Below are 18,903 nucleotides of genomic sequence, written 5' to 3'. Positions count from 1 at the left end.
GTATATGAAAGATGGGGAAAGGAGCAGGGAGAGAGAAAAGAGGGTACAATGTACTTGGGTCAAATGAAGAGCTAGCAATGAGCAGGTAACACTTGTCATCTCAAGAAGAAAATAGCCTGCAGGAGAGAATGGTTGAGGAGGAGGCAAAAGGATTCAGAAGGGGAAGGGGAAAGAAGGCCTTGTTTTGGTGGTGGTGATGCAGTTTAGGAGTTCAGGGGTGCTGGGACCTCAAAATCATGACACCGGGGTCCTGTCCGAAAGAATTCAACCCAAGCCTTCTTTCAGCCAAAGACAAGGTTTATTAGAATATCCGTCATATTGGGCAGACTCTTAAGGAGTCTGAACATTAGTAAGCTATTGGCTAGATTATAAGAATCTGACCAGTGGCTAGATTATAAGAATCCCAGCAGACGCTATATTTTAGGAAAAAATTAAATAATAATTACATGAAAGAAAGTGATAATGAATAAATAACATACCAAAATTTCTGGGATGCAACTAACACAGTCCTCAGGGGAAACATCATATCCCTACAAATGTATTAACAAAATATAAAAAGATTAATGAACTGAATATGCATCTTAACAAATTTGGAAGTCAACAAATAAACCTAAAACAAGCACAAAAGAGTAGATATTAAAAAATTAGAGAAGAAATAGATAAAATGGAAATACAAAATATATAGAAAAGGCAAAAAAAACCCCTTAAAAATTGGTTCTTTGAAAAGACTAAAAAAATTGATAAACCCTAAACTAATCTGAATAAAAATAGGACAGAAAATCAAATCGATAAAATAGCAAATGAGCAAGTCAAAATCACAACAAAACCAGAAGAAATAAAAAGAATAACCAGAACATATTGCACACAGATATATGCTATCAAAGCTGAGAATACCTTCAAAAATATAAAACACCCAAACTATCAGAAGAACAGATAGAGATTTTAAATAATCCCAATCTCAGAATAGGAAACAGTTTAATCTATAAAGTAACTACCAAAGGAAAATTTCCTGGTCCTGATGGATTCAAAGAAGATTTCTATCAAACTGTTAAAGAGCAATTAGTACCCATAGTATACAAATTGTTCTCAAAAATTGAGAAAGTTTTGAGGATCATACTATGAAAATATTAGAAGAGAAACACATCATGTACCTCTTATAGCTATGGGTAAGAAATGTATTCTTAGCCAAACAAAAGATAGAGACAATTACAAAAGGTAAAATAGATAACTTTGATTACATGTGCACAGATAAAATGAATACGTCTAGGATAAGAAGGGAAACAGTTAAATGGGGGGAGGGGGAAACTTTTGTACCAAATTCTTCTGATATGGATATGGTATTGAAGACATAAACAATAAATATATATGAAACAAATGAAAAGTCTGAGATACATAATTTCTGGGTAATTGATAATCAGTTTATTAATTAATGCTAACAAATCATCAATAAAATGAGGTTAGTGGTTCCTCTCAGCAACCAAAAGGCTCTCCTGGAGAATACTGAATAGGAGGTGTCCCTGAGGGTGGAAACCAACTTTGGTTGGTTAACAATCAATGAGGGGATAGACATATTAATGAGCAGGTGGGGAAAAAGTCTTCAACTACTCCTGCTGAGAACATGATCTTATCATGAGACTCAGCCATCTCCAGCAAACTGGGCAAAAAAATCCATCTGTACCTAGACTACTCTGGTTGGTTTTCCCCTTCATAAGCTGAGTCACCCTAAATTCTAATACAAGGTTCCAAGCACAGTGGCTTATTTCCTAAGGGAAAGAACTCACCTAGACTGGGTTCTGTTTGTAAGGGCTTATAGTTGGGTGAAGTCCCACCCAAGATCTAGAAGCATGTACCCAGAACATTTGAGCAATTTCACCTGTCAGCAATGTGGCTGAATGGTTGAATAACCTACAGGGGCTGGTTTCAGAATGAGGAAATAGGAAGGGAAAACCTTAATCCTAATTTAATAATTGGTTATTAACATAAGGGAAAAATAATTGTTTTTCTCATATATTAGACTAATAGCCATTCCCCAATAGATAAGTGGTCAAAAAATATGAACAAACAGTTTTAAAAAGAATTACAAAGTATACACAACCACAGGGAAGAATGTTCCATATCACTAATGATAAGAGAAATGCAAAAACAAGCCTGAGGTTTCACTTACAACCTGCAAATTGGCAGAGACGACAAAAAATGACAATAGTCAATGTTGGAGTGGTTGTGGAATGATAGGCACACTAATACATTGTTGGTGGAACTGTAAAATGATACAGCTAAAATAAAAGCTATTTGGAATTATGCAGATAAAGTGATTAAAGGTCCATACCCTTTGAATCAGAGATTCTATTATTAAGCTTTACCCCCAAAAATCCAATGAGAAGAAAGTCCCTATAATACACCAAAATATTTATAACAGCATTTTTTTGTGACAGGAAAGAATTGGGAACAAAGTAGATGCCCATCATATTGGGAAATGGCTAAATAAATTGTGGCACATGATTACAATGGTATATTACTTACTGTTCTTTTTAAAATGATGTATATGATGAATACAGAGAAGCATGGAAGATCTACATTAACTAATGTAGAGTTAAGTAAGCAGAGCCAAGAAAACAACATACACAATAATTACAACATTGTAAATGGAAAGAATGCACACACAAAAGTGAATTCAGAGCAGCTAGGTGGTGCAGTAGATAGAGCCTAGAGTAAGGAAGACTCCAGTTCAAATCCAGCACCAGACAGGCAAATCATTTAACCCCTCTTGCCTCCAAAAAAAAAAAGATGAATTCAAAGATCAAGCATGACTTGAAGAAATATGAGAGGACACCTGTAACTCCACTTTGTGGAGAAGATATATCCACAGATGTTACATATTACACTTGTTTTCAGACTTTTTCAATGTACTGAACATTTGTGCTCACTTTTTTTTACTCTTCTTTTTTAGGTCTTTAAAAAATACATTTGGTGGGGCAGCTAGGTGGCACAGTGGATGAACACTGGCCCTGGAGTCAGGAGAACCTGAGTTCAATTATGCCTTAGAAACTTGACACTTACTAGCTGTGTGACCCTGGGCAAGTCACTTAACCATCGCCTAGCCAAAAAAAAAATACTATTTGTTATGTGGGATGGCTGTCTGGGAGAGGGTGGGGGAATGCTAAGAGATGTGATGTAAAAAATAAGACATCAATAACATTTAAAATAAAATCTTTTTTTGATGTTCATTTGGAGACTGGCCTATGGTTTTCTTTCTCTGCTTATTCTCTTCCTAGTTTAGTTATAAAGGGCTAGCATTTATAGAGGATTTTAGGGTTTGCAAAGCACTTTATATATGTATTCTTATTTTATCCTCACAACTCTATTAAGGAAGGTGCTATTATCCCTGTTTATAGAGTAGAATACAGATGTAGACAGACATTAAGGGACTTGCCAGGGGTTACACAGCTAGTAAGTGTCTGAGGCCAAATTAGAACTCAGATCTTCCTGACTCCAAGTTCATTGTTCCATCTGCTGCACCAGCCTTGCACAACCTGCAGCCCTTGGGCTGCTTGCAGCAAGGATTTTGGGCAGCCCTCAAAAAATGTAGAGGAAAACATCCATTGTATGGAAAGGAAATTCTTTGGCCCGCAGCAGATTGTGCAGGCCTGCGTGGACCGTCAAGTTGCCACATTTGTATCATAGAAACTGATTGGAAGGGTGTCTTCTTTATAGTTCCTGTAGTATTAGAAATAAGATTTCTTTGAGTGTTTGATATAATTTAGTTCTACATGTAGTTGGTCCTAGAGTTTGTTTTTCCCCCTTTGGAAGTTCATCTATACCTTGTTCAATTTTTTCCCTGTTATTTGGTTATTTCAATAACCTATTTCTTTTTCTAATGTGGGCATTTTATAATTTTTAAGTATATATCTATTTCATTCAGTCAGTATTTATTAAGTGCCTACTATAAAGCACTGGGGATACAAAAAGAGGTACTATCTTTTGCCTCTTTTTTGTATACTAAGTACTTAACACAGTACTGGTATATAGTAGACACAATAAATATTAACCGATTTTGAAGAAAAATATGAAATATAACATTTTCCTTATTTGTTTGCTTTTTAATAAACTTAATTTTAATTTGGGGAAATGGTTGCCACAGAAATGCAAGTAACAATATAATGTTTAATGTTAGAATTATGGGTATATTCAAGATGTCTGAAAGGCACTTGGAAATGTGAGATCGGAGATCAGCAGAGAGTTTAGAGCAGGAGAGAGTTTAGCAGGATAGGTAGATTTGAGAATCATTAACATAGAGATGGTAATGAAATCCATGGGTGTAGATGTGATCACTAAGAGAAAGGAAAGGGCCCTCAGAAGGGGGAGAGAAGAACGCCTAGGAGAACTCTATGATGTTATTTCCTCTAAGTTATCAATTTTGTTAGCATATAATTGGGCAAAATATTTTCTAATAATTTTCTTTATCTCATCTTCATTTACTGCAATTGTTCCTTTTTCATTTTATATGAAAAATTGTTTTCCTCTTTATAAACAGTCAGGTTGCTTATCTATTTTATTAGGTTCCCCATTCCCCTCAAAAAAAAAGGGGGGGCAGCTAGGTGGCACAGCGGATAGAGCACCAGCCCTGAAGTCAGGAGGACCTGACTTCAAATCCAGCCTCAGACCAAACACTTGACACTTAACTAGCTGTGTGACCCTGGGCAAGTCACTTAACCCCAATTGCCTTAAAAAACAAAGTCCTAGTTTTATTTATCAATTCAATTATAATTTTGCTTTAATTTTTATTAATCTCTTTAATTTTTGTAATTTTTACAATTTTGTAATTTTGCAACAAATTTCACAAATTTGTTATATAGGTTTTTTAAAAAATTTCTTGTCTAAGTTTTAATTGCAAGCCCAATTTATAGATTTTTTTCTTTTTTCTTTTTTTTATATAAGTTATCAAATTGTGACATGTCAGTGCTGTGAATGACTCGGGTCCATTTGAGTGTGATGTTCAACATGTAATATATGTTTATTATAATAGCAGACAAAGATGCCTAAGACCAGGTACAGTATTGGGCATGACCACTCGGGGTTTTCTGTGCTTACACTGGTACAGGAAGGTCCTCCCAAGCTTCTCGCAAAGCTGGGTCATTGCTCCACAGGGCGCAGTTTGCTCCTGAGGAGGGACAACCACAGACTATATGGCAAGGGCATGGGATCACCCCATTAAGGCTCTCAGCAAGGCCAAATTGTGGTTGTCCTTGGGCAGAGTCAGGACTTCCCCCTCCTGCTAGTGAGTCAGCCTTGGTAACCAAGCTTTTCCAGGAATTGAGGAAGGAGAGCATTCCCAGCATGGGGGACAACCAGAGAAAATGCCTACAGCAAAGAGATGGACTATCTTGTTCATGGAACAGCCTGGAGGCCAGTGTCCCTGGAGCAAAGAATATGTTTCAGAGAGTAAGGTATAAGAAGACTGCAAACATAGGAAAAGGCTAGGTTGTAAAGGGTCTTGAATGCCAAACAGAGCATTTTGTATTTGATCTTAGAGACACTGAAATTTATTGACTGGGCTGGTGATGTGATCAGACCTGTGCTTTAGGAAAAGCACTTTTGTGGCTGAGTGGATGGACTCGAGTAGGGAGAGACTGTGAGGCAGGCAGACCATGAGGTAATGAGGGCCTGCACTAGAGTGGGGGCAGTATCAGAGGAGAGAAGGGGGCATTCAAGAGATGCTGAAAAGGTAGAATTGACACTTGACAACAGTCAGGTAAAGCCCCTGTGCTGAATAAGGTGGGCAGGGTCTTCCTAGTCCTGAGCTTGGTGGGCCAGTCAGCTAGGCTCTGCCCAAGGCTGCCATATGTCCCAGGACTAAAGAACATCTCCCTTTCACCAGTCTAGAGTGCTTCTCCATTCCTGGGCTCTCACCACAGATTTCAGGGACTGTTCAGACCAGATTCTGTCCAGGGCTTTTCTCTTACATTTGGGCTGGGGCGACTGTTGCAACACTGGACCCTGCCTAGAATGCTTAAGTCTGCCTGGGTGGAGCTTCAGTATTATTGTGCCCCACGTTGGGCCTGGCTCAGGATCTGTTTGGCTCAGGCAGAGAATGCCTTGCTTGACCCACCCAGAACATCCAAAAGTCACCTTCCCTTGTCTGACTTCTGCAGACAGGGACTTTTGGGAAAGCTCCATCTTGCAGCACTTGGACATTGCCAGTTGCCAGTTCAGAGAGTGAGGACTCCATCATAATTCCTCCTGCCATGCGCTGCCCCCCACCTTCTGCCTTTCACCCTCATCCTGCAGCTTTTCTATTCTGTGACCTCTGCAAGATTCTAGGGTCCTTCTGTGGATTCCTGGATTGTGTGGCAGGACAAAGAGGTGATTCTATCTATTTCTTAATAAAGTGGTGTATCTCTAAGCCCCAGTGGAGTATTTGTGAGGGATCTGGGATCTTCTGTGTTCTAGCATGCTTCCATCTTCCCACAATCCCCTCAGTCCCAATCGACATTTTTTAATGGACTATACATTAGGACTATATTGACTATACAAAGGCTCTGTTTTTCTAAAGAAAAAAGCACTGTTTAAACAGATATAATAGAAACGGATTTCATTCAGAAGACCTAGATTTGAGTCTCAAACTCTGCCATTTGCTAATTTTATGACCTTAGGCAAGTCAGTGCTTTATAAAGAGTTGTATACATTTCATCCAGGATATTGAGAGATACAGGTAATAAACAATTGTGCTTCTAGTACCAACTTACAGTGTGACCTTTAACAAGTCACTTAACTCATATATGAAGCCATTTGAAATAAAAACTTTCAAAAAAGGATAATACCTCTTCTAATGCTTATTTCATAAGAATACTGTGAAGAAGAATTAGAGTATATCTGTGTGTGGATATATACATATATATGTATATATATATGTATGTATGTATATACACACACACACACACACACACACACACACACACACACACACACACACTCTAATACCTACAAATAAAAAGTATTATGAAAATCTAAGGCATACCTTTTAGGCACAAGAAAGGAGTTAACCAGTGAAAACTGGCCTGACTGCTGCAGGTTCAGCCTACCATTTCAGCCTCTTGCCACAATGGAACTATTAGAGTTAAGTAAATTTTCTTATTACCTATTCTTCATTCTTACTGCCTTGTTTTACATTCTTCCCTCTTTATTAGCTAATATAAAAAATAATTTCACTTCTTATAGAAAATGGAACAGTTTCTCATTGGTATCACACTGGCTCTTTGTCTCAAAAGACATATTAAGTCATATCCTGAGGGTCATGGGGCCTTTGACTGGAGCATGGCTACCTCATCTTGTGTGCTGCTACTTAAGGTATGGAAACCAAACACTGAGTTTCTGCCAGAAGCTGCCACCTCCTTCCCTTGTGAGTAGTAATAAAGTTTGTTTAGGTTATTATTGTGTGAAATGATGCTTTTTACCTAAATTCCCTTGTACTACAAAAGGAAATTGTGAATTTAGAATCATAAGAAAATAAATGAGAAAAGGAAACTAAAGGAAGAGAAAGCAGCACTGTGTTCTACTCAATAATAACATTTTCCTCCCTCCCACTGTCTGTGCCTTCTAGAAGGAAAACTACATGATTAAAAATAACTTACTCAGTAGGCAATTTAATTTTGGTTGGCAGAGTAGTCCTTCTAAGTGAACAAAGTGGACAAGAAAGATGAAATCAGGGAAATAATAAGTAGGTAAAAGGAAAAAGTATGCAAGAAAAAATAAGAGTGGAGGACAAGTTCTTAACCTTTTATATTACATGCATGAATTTTTTTATGCAGAACATGAGGCAAAAACTTTTTTGTCTTTCTAACACTTTTTAAAACCAAAAGATAGACCTTAATTTGAGAAATAATTTCTGTAGTAGCTACAGTGTTACTGTATTACACTTAAACATATATATGATAGCTTCTTGATACACTCAGTATAATTCCATGCAGGATATTCTACGTACAGGTCCTTTGTACAAATCTCAGCACAGTTTTCTTGGTTCAAGAAAATAAAATGAAAAGGTTTTTTTAAACCACAAAATTTAGCAAATTGGTTTGTAGAGATGATAAAGGTTTAGAGAATTATCAAGCACAGCATTAATTGGGATTTTTAAGATGTTTATAAATGAAAATTACTACAATGTGTATCACCTAGCACATTATTGATCCTTTTTAAATTTTTAAATAGCTCCCAAATTCCAAAAATCATTATATAAAATCTAGGCAAACAAATAGGTATCGTAATAGTTTATAACTCAGTAATCTTTTTTTTTTTTAGTGAAGATATTCTTTAAGCATTGCCAAATACGTTCTTTGAAAAACCTTTGAGGCAGCTAGGTAGTACAGTGGATAGAACACTAGACCTGAAGTTAGGAAAGCAGTTCAAATCCTGCCTCAGACACTTACCAGCTGTATGACCCTGGACAAGTCACTTAACTTCTATTTGACTCAATTTCCTCATCTGGAAAGTGAGGATAATAATAGTAGCTATCTCCTAGGCTCATTTTAGGATCAAATAAATTATTATTTAAATGCAAATATTAAACATAAATGTAAATATTTAAATATAAAATAAAATGTTTTATAAACCTTAAAATGTTATATAAATGGTGACTATCATTGGCTATTTTTATTCTATGCAGGCATATTAGTAAAAGTAAAAATGATTGTACAGCTGGGCAGCTAGGTGGCACAGTGAATAGTGCCAGGCCTGGACTAAGGAAGACTCATCTTCCTGAGTTTAAATCTGGCCATAGACACTTACTAGCTGTGCGATCCTGGGCAAGTCACTTAACCCTGTTTGCTTCAGATTCTTCATGTGTAAAATGAACTAGAGAAGGAAATGGCAAAGTACTCCAGTATCTTTGCCAAGAAAACCCCAAATGGGGTCACAACGAGTCAGAAATGACTGAAAAATGACTGAACAAAATCATATAGTTAAGAAGAATTAGTGCTTTATTCTAAAGTGCCAATTTTTAGAATGGAACAAGCAAGTACCTGTTGAAACAGTGTCCCAAGCAAATCAAGCCTGACTACTAATAACAGCCACAAAAGCCTTTTACGTAATGTTTAGCCACTTTCCTACTTCATGATTAAAGGATCATAAAGACTTGCTACCCCCATTATACAGATGGAAAACTGAGAAAGAGAGAAGAAAAGTTGCTGCAGGATAGAAATAAAGATAAAGACCATGCAGTTTAACGAATACTAATCATTAAATAGATTAGGGTACACAAGGTACAATTTAAGGTGGCATGGGGGTGGAGTGCTCTAACACTTTTCTCCTTCACATTAATTCTGTTCCTTGTAGGAGACAACCATAAGACAAAAATAACTTACTTATGTAGGCAATTAATTTTGGTTGGCAGAGCAGTCCTCCTAAGTTAACAGAGTTGGTAAGAAAGTCAAAGGAAACCAGGAAAGCAGAAGATTCAATAGGTGGACGAACAAATGGATAAAATCTCCAAAGACATTAACATCAAGATGAAAGATAAGAACAAAAAGATAACCTTCGCACATTATACTTTGCAATTATGCATAGACTTACCTTCCAGTATCTCCCCTCAATTTTTTTTTTTAGGCAATTGGGGTTAAGTGACTGGCCCAGGGTCACACAGCTAGTAAGTGTCAAGTGTTTGGTCTGAGGTGGGATTTGCACTCTGGTCTTCCTGACTTCAGGGTGAATGCTCTATCCACTGCGCCATCCTCTCAATTTCTTGTTTCCTGTGCCCAGTACTAAGTCAAGGATCTTGGTAAAGCTGTGCTGTGGAGACTGTATCCCAATCATAACTTAAACAAACTTGAGCTGAAAAGCTTATGTTAAATAGCAAGCAAAGAAGATGTGATACAGGGCAAGAAAGAAAGAAAGAAAGAAAGAGAGAGAGAGAGAGAGAGAGAGAGAGAGAGAGAGAGAGAGAGAGAGAGAGAGAGAGAGAGAGAGAGAGAGAGAGAGACACAGAGAGAGACAGAGAAAGAAAGAAAGAAAGAAAGAAAGAAAGAAAGAAAGAAAGAAAGAAAGAAAGAAAGAAAGAAGAAAGAAAGAAGGAAGGAAGGAAGGAAGGAAGGAAGGAAGGAAGGAAGGAAGAAAGAAAGAAAGAAAAAAACACTAGACACCTACAGATCCTCAAACTATTCCAAGGTATTCATAGGTCACTCAAAACCTCTGGATCATGCAGCTAACCAATCAAAAGAAGTATACATTTTTTAGATTTTCATTACAATATTTTATTAATCACATGCATTTTTCATTCTCTCTCCTCTCTCACCCCCCTCCCCACACACACAAACATGCTCCTGCTTTTTTTATTGGCAAAGTAGAAAGAAGACAACCATAGCATTATGTTATCACAAATTGGACAGACAATGTAGTCTTCTAACAACAGGTTTAAAAGCAAAACAGGGAAGGGTGTAAAAAGAATGAACACATATTTTAACACATTTTACCACAACAAAAGGAGGGAAAGAGAAATCAGGAAAATGAATCTTACCAAGATTCACTGAAAAGTGACTGATATTCTCAACATTTAAATTCTCTGGAAGCCTTTTTCTCCTGAAAGGTAAAATCACCTTAGGGCCACTGAAATGAGATTCAGAGCTAGGAATTAAAGCCTAAAGTTCTTTCACTGGCTAACCATCTATCTCAAGATATATTAATTCTTCTTTTCTTCCTCAATTTTTATGCCTATTACATACCCTCTTCAATTGTCTGCTTCAAAGGAGAAAGATCATGTGGCCTTTACCAAATAATAGGCTGTCCAGTCTAAATTAAAAAGACATTAAGTTCCCTTTCTGAATAGTACTTAAGATATAAAATATTTTTAGCATTGTCTTTTTTTTCCACATGAACTTTCTCTTTGTAATAAATAGCTATCAGATCTAGAATCAATCAAATATTTATGGTACAAAGAATTATATCACTGAATAATTAAGACGTATTATTATTTAACAATTAATATTATACTATTTGACATTCATTCAGCACTTGCATTGTTTTATATGTTTTTACTAAACTAATAAAAAAATCCTTTCATTATTGTACACAGTAGGTTAAGGTGATTAATCTATTACCCTAATGATCAAAAGGGGACTATGGAATTCTCAGTATGGTTCTTATTGGATTGAAGTTATCACCATCACGAGGATAACAATGTTTCGGGGTTTTTTGTTTGTTTGTTTGTTTGGGGTTTTTTTAGGCAATTGGGGGTTAAGTGACTTGCCCAGAGTAACACAGCTAGTAAGTGTCAAGTGTTTGGTCTGAGGCTAAATTTGAACTCATGTCCTCCTGACTTCAGGGCTGGTGCTCTATCCGCTGCGCCACCTAGCTGCCCCTTACAAGGATAAAAATGGAAGGACAGTGGGATTAATAAAGTTAAGACAATGGGAAGATAACCTATGACAAGTAAGAAATATACAGGTGGTATTCTATATGGAAATAGTAAAATTAGCAGTTAGTCAAAGTGGGTATGGAGTGACTATTGGCTAAATAATCTTTGGTGATCCTTGAAAACAATTCATATTAAGCAAAATATTAAGCAAAAATTATATCACACGTGCAGAAGAAATACTGGCAAGTGTTTTTGTCTTAAAAATGAACTTACTAGGTAAAAGGACAGTTAGCCTATTAGTTGTTCTTCTAGCACCATTTAAAAGGAAAGGAAATGTAGGTTAACAAAAAAACAAAAAAGAGTATTGGATTTGGAGTACAGAGAATTTGCATCCTGACTCTGAAACTTATTAGTTCGGTGACTAAAAACAAGTAACTTAATCATTATGAGCTCCAGTTTCTTGGTTTGTGAAATGAGGATAAGAATCCTTATACTACATACCCAAAGAGTTGTGAGGAAAGCATTTTGTAAACTTTGAAGTGTTATTATTTATTTATGATTAATATCAAATCAAGAGAAGCATAGTAGTGTAAAGAGCTGAATTAAAAACCAGGAAGACCTTGGCTCAGGTTCTACCACTGATTTGGCTGTGTGACCTTCAGCCTATCATTTAATGTCTCAGTACTCTAGGCAACTCTCTATGACTATAAATTGCAGAGAAGATACCAACTTGCATTAGTAGAGGGAGATTCCTCAAATTAGGGTTCTCTGTGCTAATTAAATCACAGGCCTCGTCTCTATTCATATAAAGTCAATATATTTGCCCTAAAAATGTAATGAGAAAGATTTGAGCATCTTGTCAAAGAAGATAAAAGAAACGGATTATGCCTATTAAAGTTATCTCTAAAAACTAGCTATAATATTTAAAACTGCCAAGATATTTATGTCTAAGGAGGAAAGGCTGAAGGAAGTACCTTTACATTTTCTCAAAATGCTGATAAACTCCGTGGCATCTCTTCACTATCCAGGTCTGTCTGAGCATCACTATTCCACTCTTCAGATTTGGCATTCCTCTCCAGTTTCCAAGTATCAAATTCATTTTCTTGTGGTTCTAAGGCAGGCAATATATGTTTTGATAAATTTTCATCAATAAGCTCAGCAGATACAACTTCTTCATAATATGAAGGGAATTCTTGTTGATATGAGCTGTCCATGGAGGCTGCATAGTCTATCATCAGCGGTGTTTCACTGTCCTGAGATAATGAAATCTATCAGTGAAAAGAAATCATTATCAGTACCTAGGGAGTAAAAGGAAGTCTGTGGTAAATAGAATTAAAACCAAACACAGTGGGGGTAGAAATAACATTGTTGAAAACTTGTTTTCTTTGGTGATTTAAAAAAAAACATTCAGAAGGGTCTGGCCCTTTTAAGAGGACAGTAATCAAGAATCTATGATTTGGTTAGTATGGTGTCAGTTCTACCAACATAGATTGCAACTCTCCGCAATTTAGCTTATAAGCCTTAGAAAGTTGCCTATGTTTCCTTTTTAGTATAAAAGAGAGGAAATGTTAAATTAGTAGAAATTATGCAAAACAAGGGAGCACTTTTTATGTTAAAAATCTTAAAATTATGTTACTTACAAGAAGAAAGTAGCTGTTAAGCATTGAATGTGCTATGTCCTTAAACATTACATACATATCTATGTATGGGTAGAAGCACAAGTGAATACAATTTTAAATCCTTACTTCAATTACCCATGCCCAAACAAAGTCTGATTATCAATCTAAACTACCTTAAGTTAGGCACCAATCACCTAATGGCAACCAGAGATACAGTGCTTCTGAAAGGTATTATCAGGCATATAGGCCCAATGCAAAATTGTAAAGCAAGTGAAATTTATCTTTGATATACTATCACCTCCCCATTTTTTAGGGTCTTGATGTTCTTTATATTTTCCTTTTATTTGGGGAGTGGGGAGGGATCTGAAATATTTTTCCTATTACATGCAAAAACAATCTTTAACATTTTTTTTTAATTTTGAGTTCCAAATTCCCTCCCCCTTCTACCATAAAGAAGGAAAGTAATTTGATATAGGTTATACATGTGTTGTCATGCAAAACATATTTCTATATTAGACATGTTGTGAAAGAAAACAGACCAAAAAAAGAACCCTCAAAAAAAAAAGTAAAAAAGTATGCTTCAATATGCATTCCAACTCTATCATTAGTTCTTTCTCAGGATATCACCTCTCTTTCTGAAATCATCTCATTTTCTGATGGCACCCCTCTTTTATCTTCCCACTGCCCAAATAATGTTTTTTGGCTATCTAAAACTCCCCTTCCCTGGCCTGCCTTCCCCAGAAGTGACCTTCCAAAATTATATTCCCTTTAATCAAGACACAGGGAATCAAAATCAGAAACCAGTATGAGCTGGTTCCAGCACACTCCTGAATGATCTAACCTTTACTATGCTCACTGCTGCACAAAAGTCTTTTTATTTATCTACCATTAACTTTCTATCATACTTTTATTTTCCTCACTTCGTACTTTAGGCCTCACTGTTAACCAGTTGAGCAAGAACTGGCCTCAGCTTAGAATATCTTTCCCACGTGACTTTCTAATATTCATGCCCTATTAGTCCTTAATACTGAGCCATCTCTACTTCTATTCCTGGGTTGACAAATGCTACAGGAGGAAAATATATGCTTCTGCTGGCTGGATCAAATACACAATCATGATATCCAGTAGTGTGTTGGTAAATGGTTAACAAATGGCTCTCAGGGAGAAAAAAAAATGTACTCATGGCATACCTCTAAGTTTATTCTATATAATTAACATTTTCTCCATCACTTTCTTAAATCTAGACAGTCAACAAAACAATAAACCAAGCCTTGATTTGCAGTGTTTGCTGATTTCTGGGGTATAAGTGCTCACACTAAAATTTTAATGATCAAAATCAGGAGTCAATATTAGGTGGTTCCAGCACACTCTTAATGATACCTAACCTTTACTGGGCTCATTGCTGAAAAGCAGTCTTTTTATTCATTTATCACTGACTTTCTATCATACTTGCAGCAGTTACTATTCTAAACCAAACTTCCTACTTTGTTAAAAACAAAACAAAACAACAAAAAACAAATTTATAAGTTCTCTCATCTCTCCTATCCATTCCTCAAATCTCTTTACATCTTAATCGATTCCCTCTTCTTTTGTTCTAGTCTCAGGATGAAGTAGCACTGCTTCTTTTTCAAAGCCAGTCCCTCTACTTATAGCTTTGATTGAATTCCTTCCAATCTTCGTTGGGAACTTACCGGGTTAGTCATTACCTCTTGTCACCTTCATTCTCTCCTTACGTATTGGTTCTTTCCCTGCTACCTAGAAAATATGTTCAGTTTACCACCCACCTCCCCTACCCCTGCCCTCACCCCTACAAAAAACAAAAACAAAACCCTGTCTTCTGACCCTGGATCATCTCCAGCTATTGTACTATATCTATCTGTCCTCCCAATCACTGCAATTTTACTTCCTCATCACTCCATAGCCCTTTGCATTTTGGCTTCTGACCCCTAAAACTACACATTAGTGTGTGTAAATTGCTAAATCTAATTACTATTTCCTAGCTTTCATTTTCCTCCACCTTTCTTTAGCTTTTCACACTGTAGACTACTCTCTTCTTTCTTGGTTTCTAGGATACTGCTCTTAACTCATTGGACCACTCCTCTTTTTCCTTTATCAATTAAAAATTTCTCTCCTGTCTCCAAAGTTCTATCCCGAGCCTTTTTCCTCTTCTCTTCTTTGGTGTTCTTATCCACTCCAATTGACTCAACTAACATCTATATTCAGAAGACTCCCAAATTTCTCTAGCCCTAATCTCTCTCCTGGCCTCTAGTGCTACATTTTTAATTACCTGCTGAACATTCTCAGCTGGATGTCTCACCAACACTTCAAGCTAAATATATCCAAATCTGAATTTATCACCTTCCCACCGAAAACTTTCCTACTTCTAAAATTCCTTATTTTTGGTTGTTACTATCATCTTTCCCAGTCAGATTTAAAATCCAGAATTATCTTCAATTTCCTTCTCCCTCATTCTCCTTTTACAATCAGTTGACACATCCCGTCCATTCTTCTTCCACATTTCTTTCATCTATCAGTCAATCAAGGTATTGGATATTAAAAGACAAAATGGGAGGGTTCTGACCTGAAGGAGTACATATTCTAAGGTGGGTAACAACATATACATATATGGATAGAAACAAAACATATGCAAGGTAACCTCAGAGGGTAAGGCACTGGGAGAGCAGAAAAGGCTGATGCAGAAGGTTGTGCTTGAGCTAAGTCTTGAAAGAAACTAGTCATTACAAGAGATGGAGGAAAGGAAGGAGAAAATATTATGAAAGGAAGTGGAGGGAAGCAAACAAAGATCATTTACAAGCTCTTATAATGTGCCAGATACTGTGCTAACCACTGGACAAACAGATACAAACAAAAATAAAGATGCTCCCTCTCTGCTTTCAGGAGCTTACATTCCAATGGAGGAAAGACAACACATAAAAGAATATTGAAAAGCATGGAGGTGGGGGGGCATGGAGAAGATAAGATGGTACTCATGATGGAGTATAGTGGTAAAGTCCAGAGTTAGAAGCAGAAGAAGGAAGTGAAAGAAGCATGGCTGGCCTGGTCTCATCCCCAAAATGGAGGACCTCAAAAAGAACCCATTTATTGGAGAAGAGGCCTTGTTCCAGAGTGAGAAAACAGATAAGTCACAGTGGTGAAGTCCATAAAGTCATAAATTCAGTTATGTGGGGAATGAAGCAAACTGGGAATAGCCAGTGCAAAGGCATGGAGATAGCATAAGAAGCATTATGTGTTAAGAAGCAAGAAGGCCAGAACGACACCAGGGTGGGGAACCTGCAGCCTTGAGGCCACATGTGGCCCTCCAGGTCCTCAAGTGCAGCCCTTTGACTGAATCTAAACTTCACAGAACTTCACATGTGGCCTCAAGGCTGCAGGTTCCCCACCCCAGTAGACTGTAAAATCCATGAAGGGAAATCATGTCTAAGAATGCTGGAAAGCACTTACCTCATAGGTTGTCATGAGGATCAGATGAAATGATGTATGTAAAACACTTTGCAAACCTCAAAGTGCTACACAAATGTTAGTTACAGGATTGGGTTGGGAAAGTTTTATGTGCCAAAGTAGTTTATATTCGATCTTAGAAGTAATAGGTTGAATACTGGGGTGACACGGTAAGATGTTTGCTTTAGGAAAATTGCGTTGGGAGCTATACAGAGAATGCATTGAAGTGGAGAAAGAATTGGTTAGGATAACAAATTAGGAAGCCAAAGCATTAGTTCAAATGGGAAGGGGTGATAGTCTACACTAAGGTGGTGCCTGTATGAGCAGAGAAAAGGGGGCTTATGCAAAAGATAGTATGGAGATGGAAATGGCAGGATTTGTCAATTGACTGGATATGTGGGAAGCACCTACTATGTGCCAGGCCCTATGCTAAATGGTAGGGGCACAAAAAGGGGCAAAAGATAGTCTCTGCTGTCAAAGAGCTTATAATCTGATGTGGGAGACAACATGCAAACAAAGTAAGCTATATACAAAATTAAAGGAAATAATTTTTTTTTTACAAATTTTATAAAGGTTTATGGTTGCCCCTTTTTAATACCACAGTCACAGAATACATATGTACCCCTTTCCCACCGAACCTTTTCTTGTAATAAAAACAGTTAAATAACACAATGATAGCATCTGATTGCATATTCAACATTTTGTTTCCACAATTCCATGACCATTTATTTACCAAGAAGAGGGAAAAGAATTTTAGTATTTGTACTCTGAGACCAAAACTGATCACTGCACTCAATCTTTTGGATGCCTTTTAAGGTTGTTTTCATTTACATTATTGTCATTTTTATATTGTTCTCCTGTTGTACTTCATTCTTTTTTTAAAATTTTTTTTAAATTTATGTAATAAAACAAGCATTTCCATAACAGTACAATAAAAAAGATGATTATACATGAAACTGCATATCTGATTTGCACAACTTGCTTTTCCTTTCAAATATACAACAAAAATTATCAATTTCTTTTTTTTCTTTCTTCTGTGCCTTCCCCACCCCCCAGCCTAGAGATGGCTACTATTAGACACAAATAGGTGTGTATATATATATATATATATATATATATATGTATATGAGATTATTCTACATATATTTCTATTTATCAGTTCTTTCTCTGGATGCAGATAGCATCTTTTTTCATATATCTCTTATTTGGGTATTTATAATAGGCAAATTTGGCAACTAAGAGACCATTAGTAAATTTGGAAAGAGGAGTTTTGGTAGAATGATCAGAAAGGTAGCCAGATTTTAGGAGGTTAAGAAGACAATGAGAGGAAGGGAATTAGAGGTGTTTATTGTAGACAGTCTTCTCAAGAAATTTAGCCACAAAGAGCAAAAGAGATATATGACGATAGCAGGCAACGAAAGATCAAATGATTTTTTTTTGAGGATGTGGGAGACATGGGCATGTTTGTAGGTAGTAGGAAAAGAGCCAGTAGAGAGACACTGAAGATAAGTGAGGGAGTGGGAATAGCTAAGGGGCAGTCTGTTGGAAGAGATGGGATGGAATGGGAATGCTTTTGCAGGTAGAACGGTTTACCTTGGCAAAAAGTCTTCATGTAAGACAGGGGTAAAGGAGGCATCTGAGTGATAAGAGATGAAGAGGAGAAGAGGAAGAACTTGACATATGGTCTCCATTTTTTGCTGTAATATATGGGGCAAGGTTCTCAGCTGAGAGTGTCGGGGGAGAGGAAGCTATGGGAGTTTTGAGAAGAACTGAAAAGGTTTGAAAGAGTGACTGTGGAAAGCAAGTTAGTGAGTTTATTAGGAAGGTGTAAAGAATTGCCTAGGAGCAGTGAAGGCCCAGTTAAGACTGTAACATAAATTTATAGTAGATCCAGTCAGACTAGTTCTGTGATTTTCTCCATTTTTGATTTTTGGCATGTGTACAGGCACAAATGGTTGGAATGATCCAAGGCTGAGGTAGGGAGCAATGAGAAATAGGGTAAGGGGGTCAGGGACTCCAGATACTCAAGACATAGTGTTGAACTGGTTCACCAGAAGGTCAAGATTGGAAAAAGAGGAAAGAGTAGCTAGAACAGGGGTGATAACCTGGGAGAAAACTAAAGAGTAGAGGGAGTAGAGGTCACGATGAGAACAGAATAGGATTTGATAAGGGAAGGTAGAGGGAGAGGTGGAAAGCCAATAAGTTACAGTTACATAAGGGGATTTCAAAGTTCTTGAATATCAAGGTGGTGCATTTGTGGGGGATGGCAAGATCAAGTATATGATCTTTGCGTTTAGCTGAGGGGAGGTAGAGGATTAGGTCATGGGAAACGAGTAGGATGAGGAACTGAATGGGTAAGTGTTTGAGGGAATGTCAATATGTATAATGATGTGCCATATCATGAGGGCAAGAGTTGGAGAGGAGAGAAAAATTATGAGCAGGAATGAACTCATTGAGGAAGGAGGGGGAGTGTCCTAAGGGTCTGTA

The 18,903-nt window shown here is 37.0% G+C and overlaps 1 protein-coding gene across 4 annotated transcripts in view; it reads right to left on the bottom strand.

Annotated features, from left to right (window-relative positions):
* Positions 1 to 18,903, bottom strand: part of C2CD2 (C2 calcium dependent domain containing 2) — a 114,621-nt gene that overhangs the window by 5,978 nt on the left and 89,740 nt on the right. For 2 of the 4 annotated variants that reach the window (XR_013482840.1, XR_013482841.1), the window contains exons 13-14: positions 12,313 to 12,606; positions 480 to 530 (exon numbers count right to left, since the gene is read on the bottom strand). Coding sequence is in view for 2 of the 4 variants with exons in the window: in XM_078146474.1 (XP_078002600.1) it covers positions 12,325 to 12,606 (282 nt within the window). In the remaining 2 variants the exon portion in view is untranslated. Of the gene's footprint in view, positions 1 to 479; positions 531 to 12,311; positions 12,607 to 18,903 lie in introns of those variants that run through there. The other 2 variants (XM_078146474.1, XM_078146475.1) reach the window with 2 other exon arrangements.

The sequence above is a fragment of the Phascolarctos cinereus genome, unplaced genomic scaffold (genome assembly GCF_003287225.1).
Source record: "Phascolarctos cinereus isolate Bilbo 61053 unplaced genomic scaffold, phaCin_HiC Scaffold_726;HRSCAF=1367, whole genome shotgun sequence".
NCBI classification, from domain to species: domain Eukaryota; kingdom Metazoa; phylum Chordata; class Mammalia; order Diprotodontia; family Phascolarctidae; genus Phascolarctos; species Phascolarctos cinereus.
The sequence above is the reverse complement of the archived record's forward strand: the minus strand, read 5'-3'. Positions and strand labels throughout refer to the sequence as shown.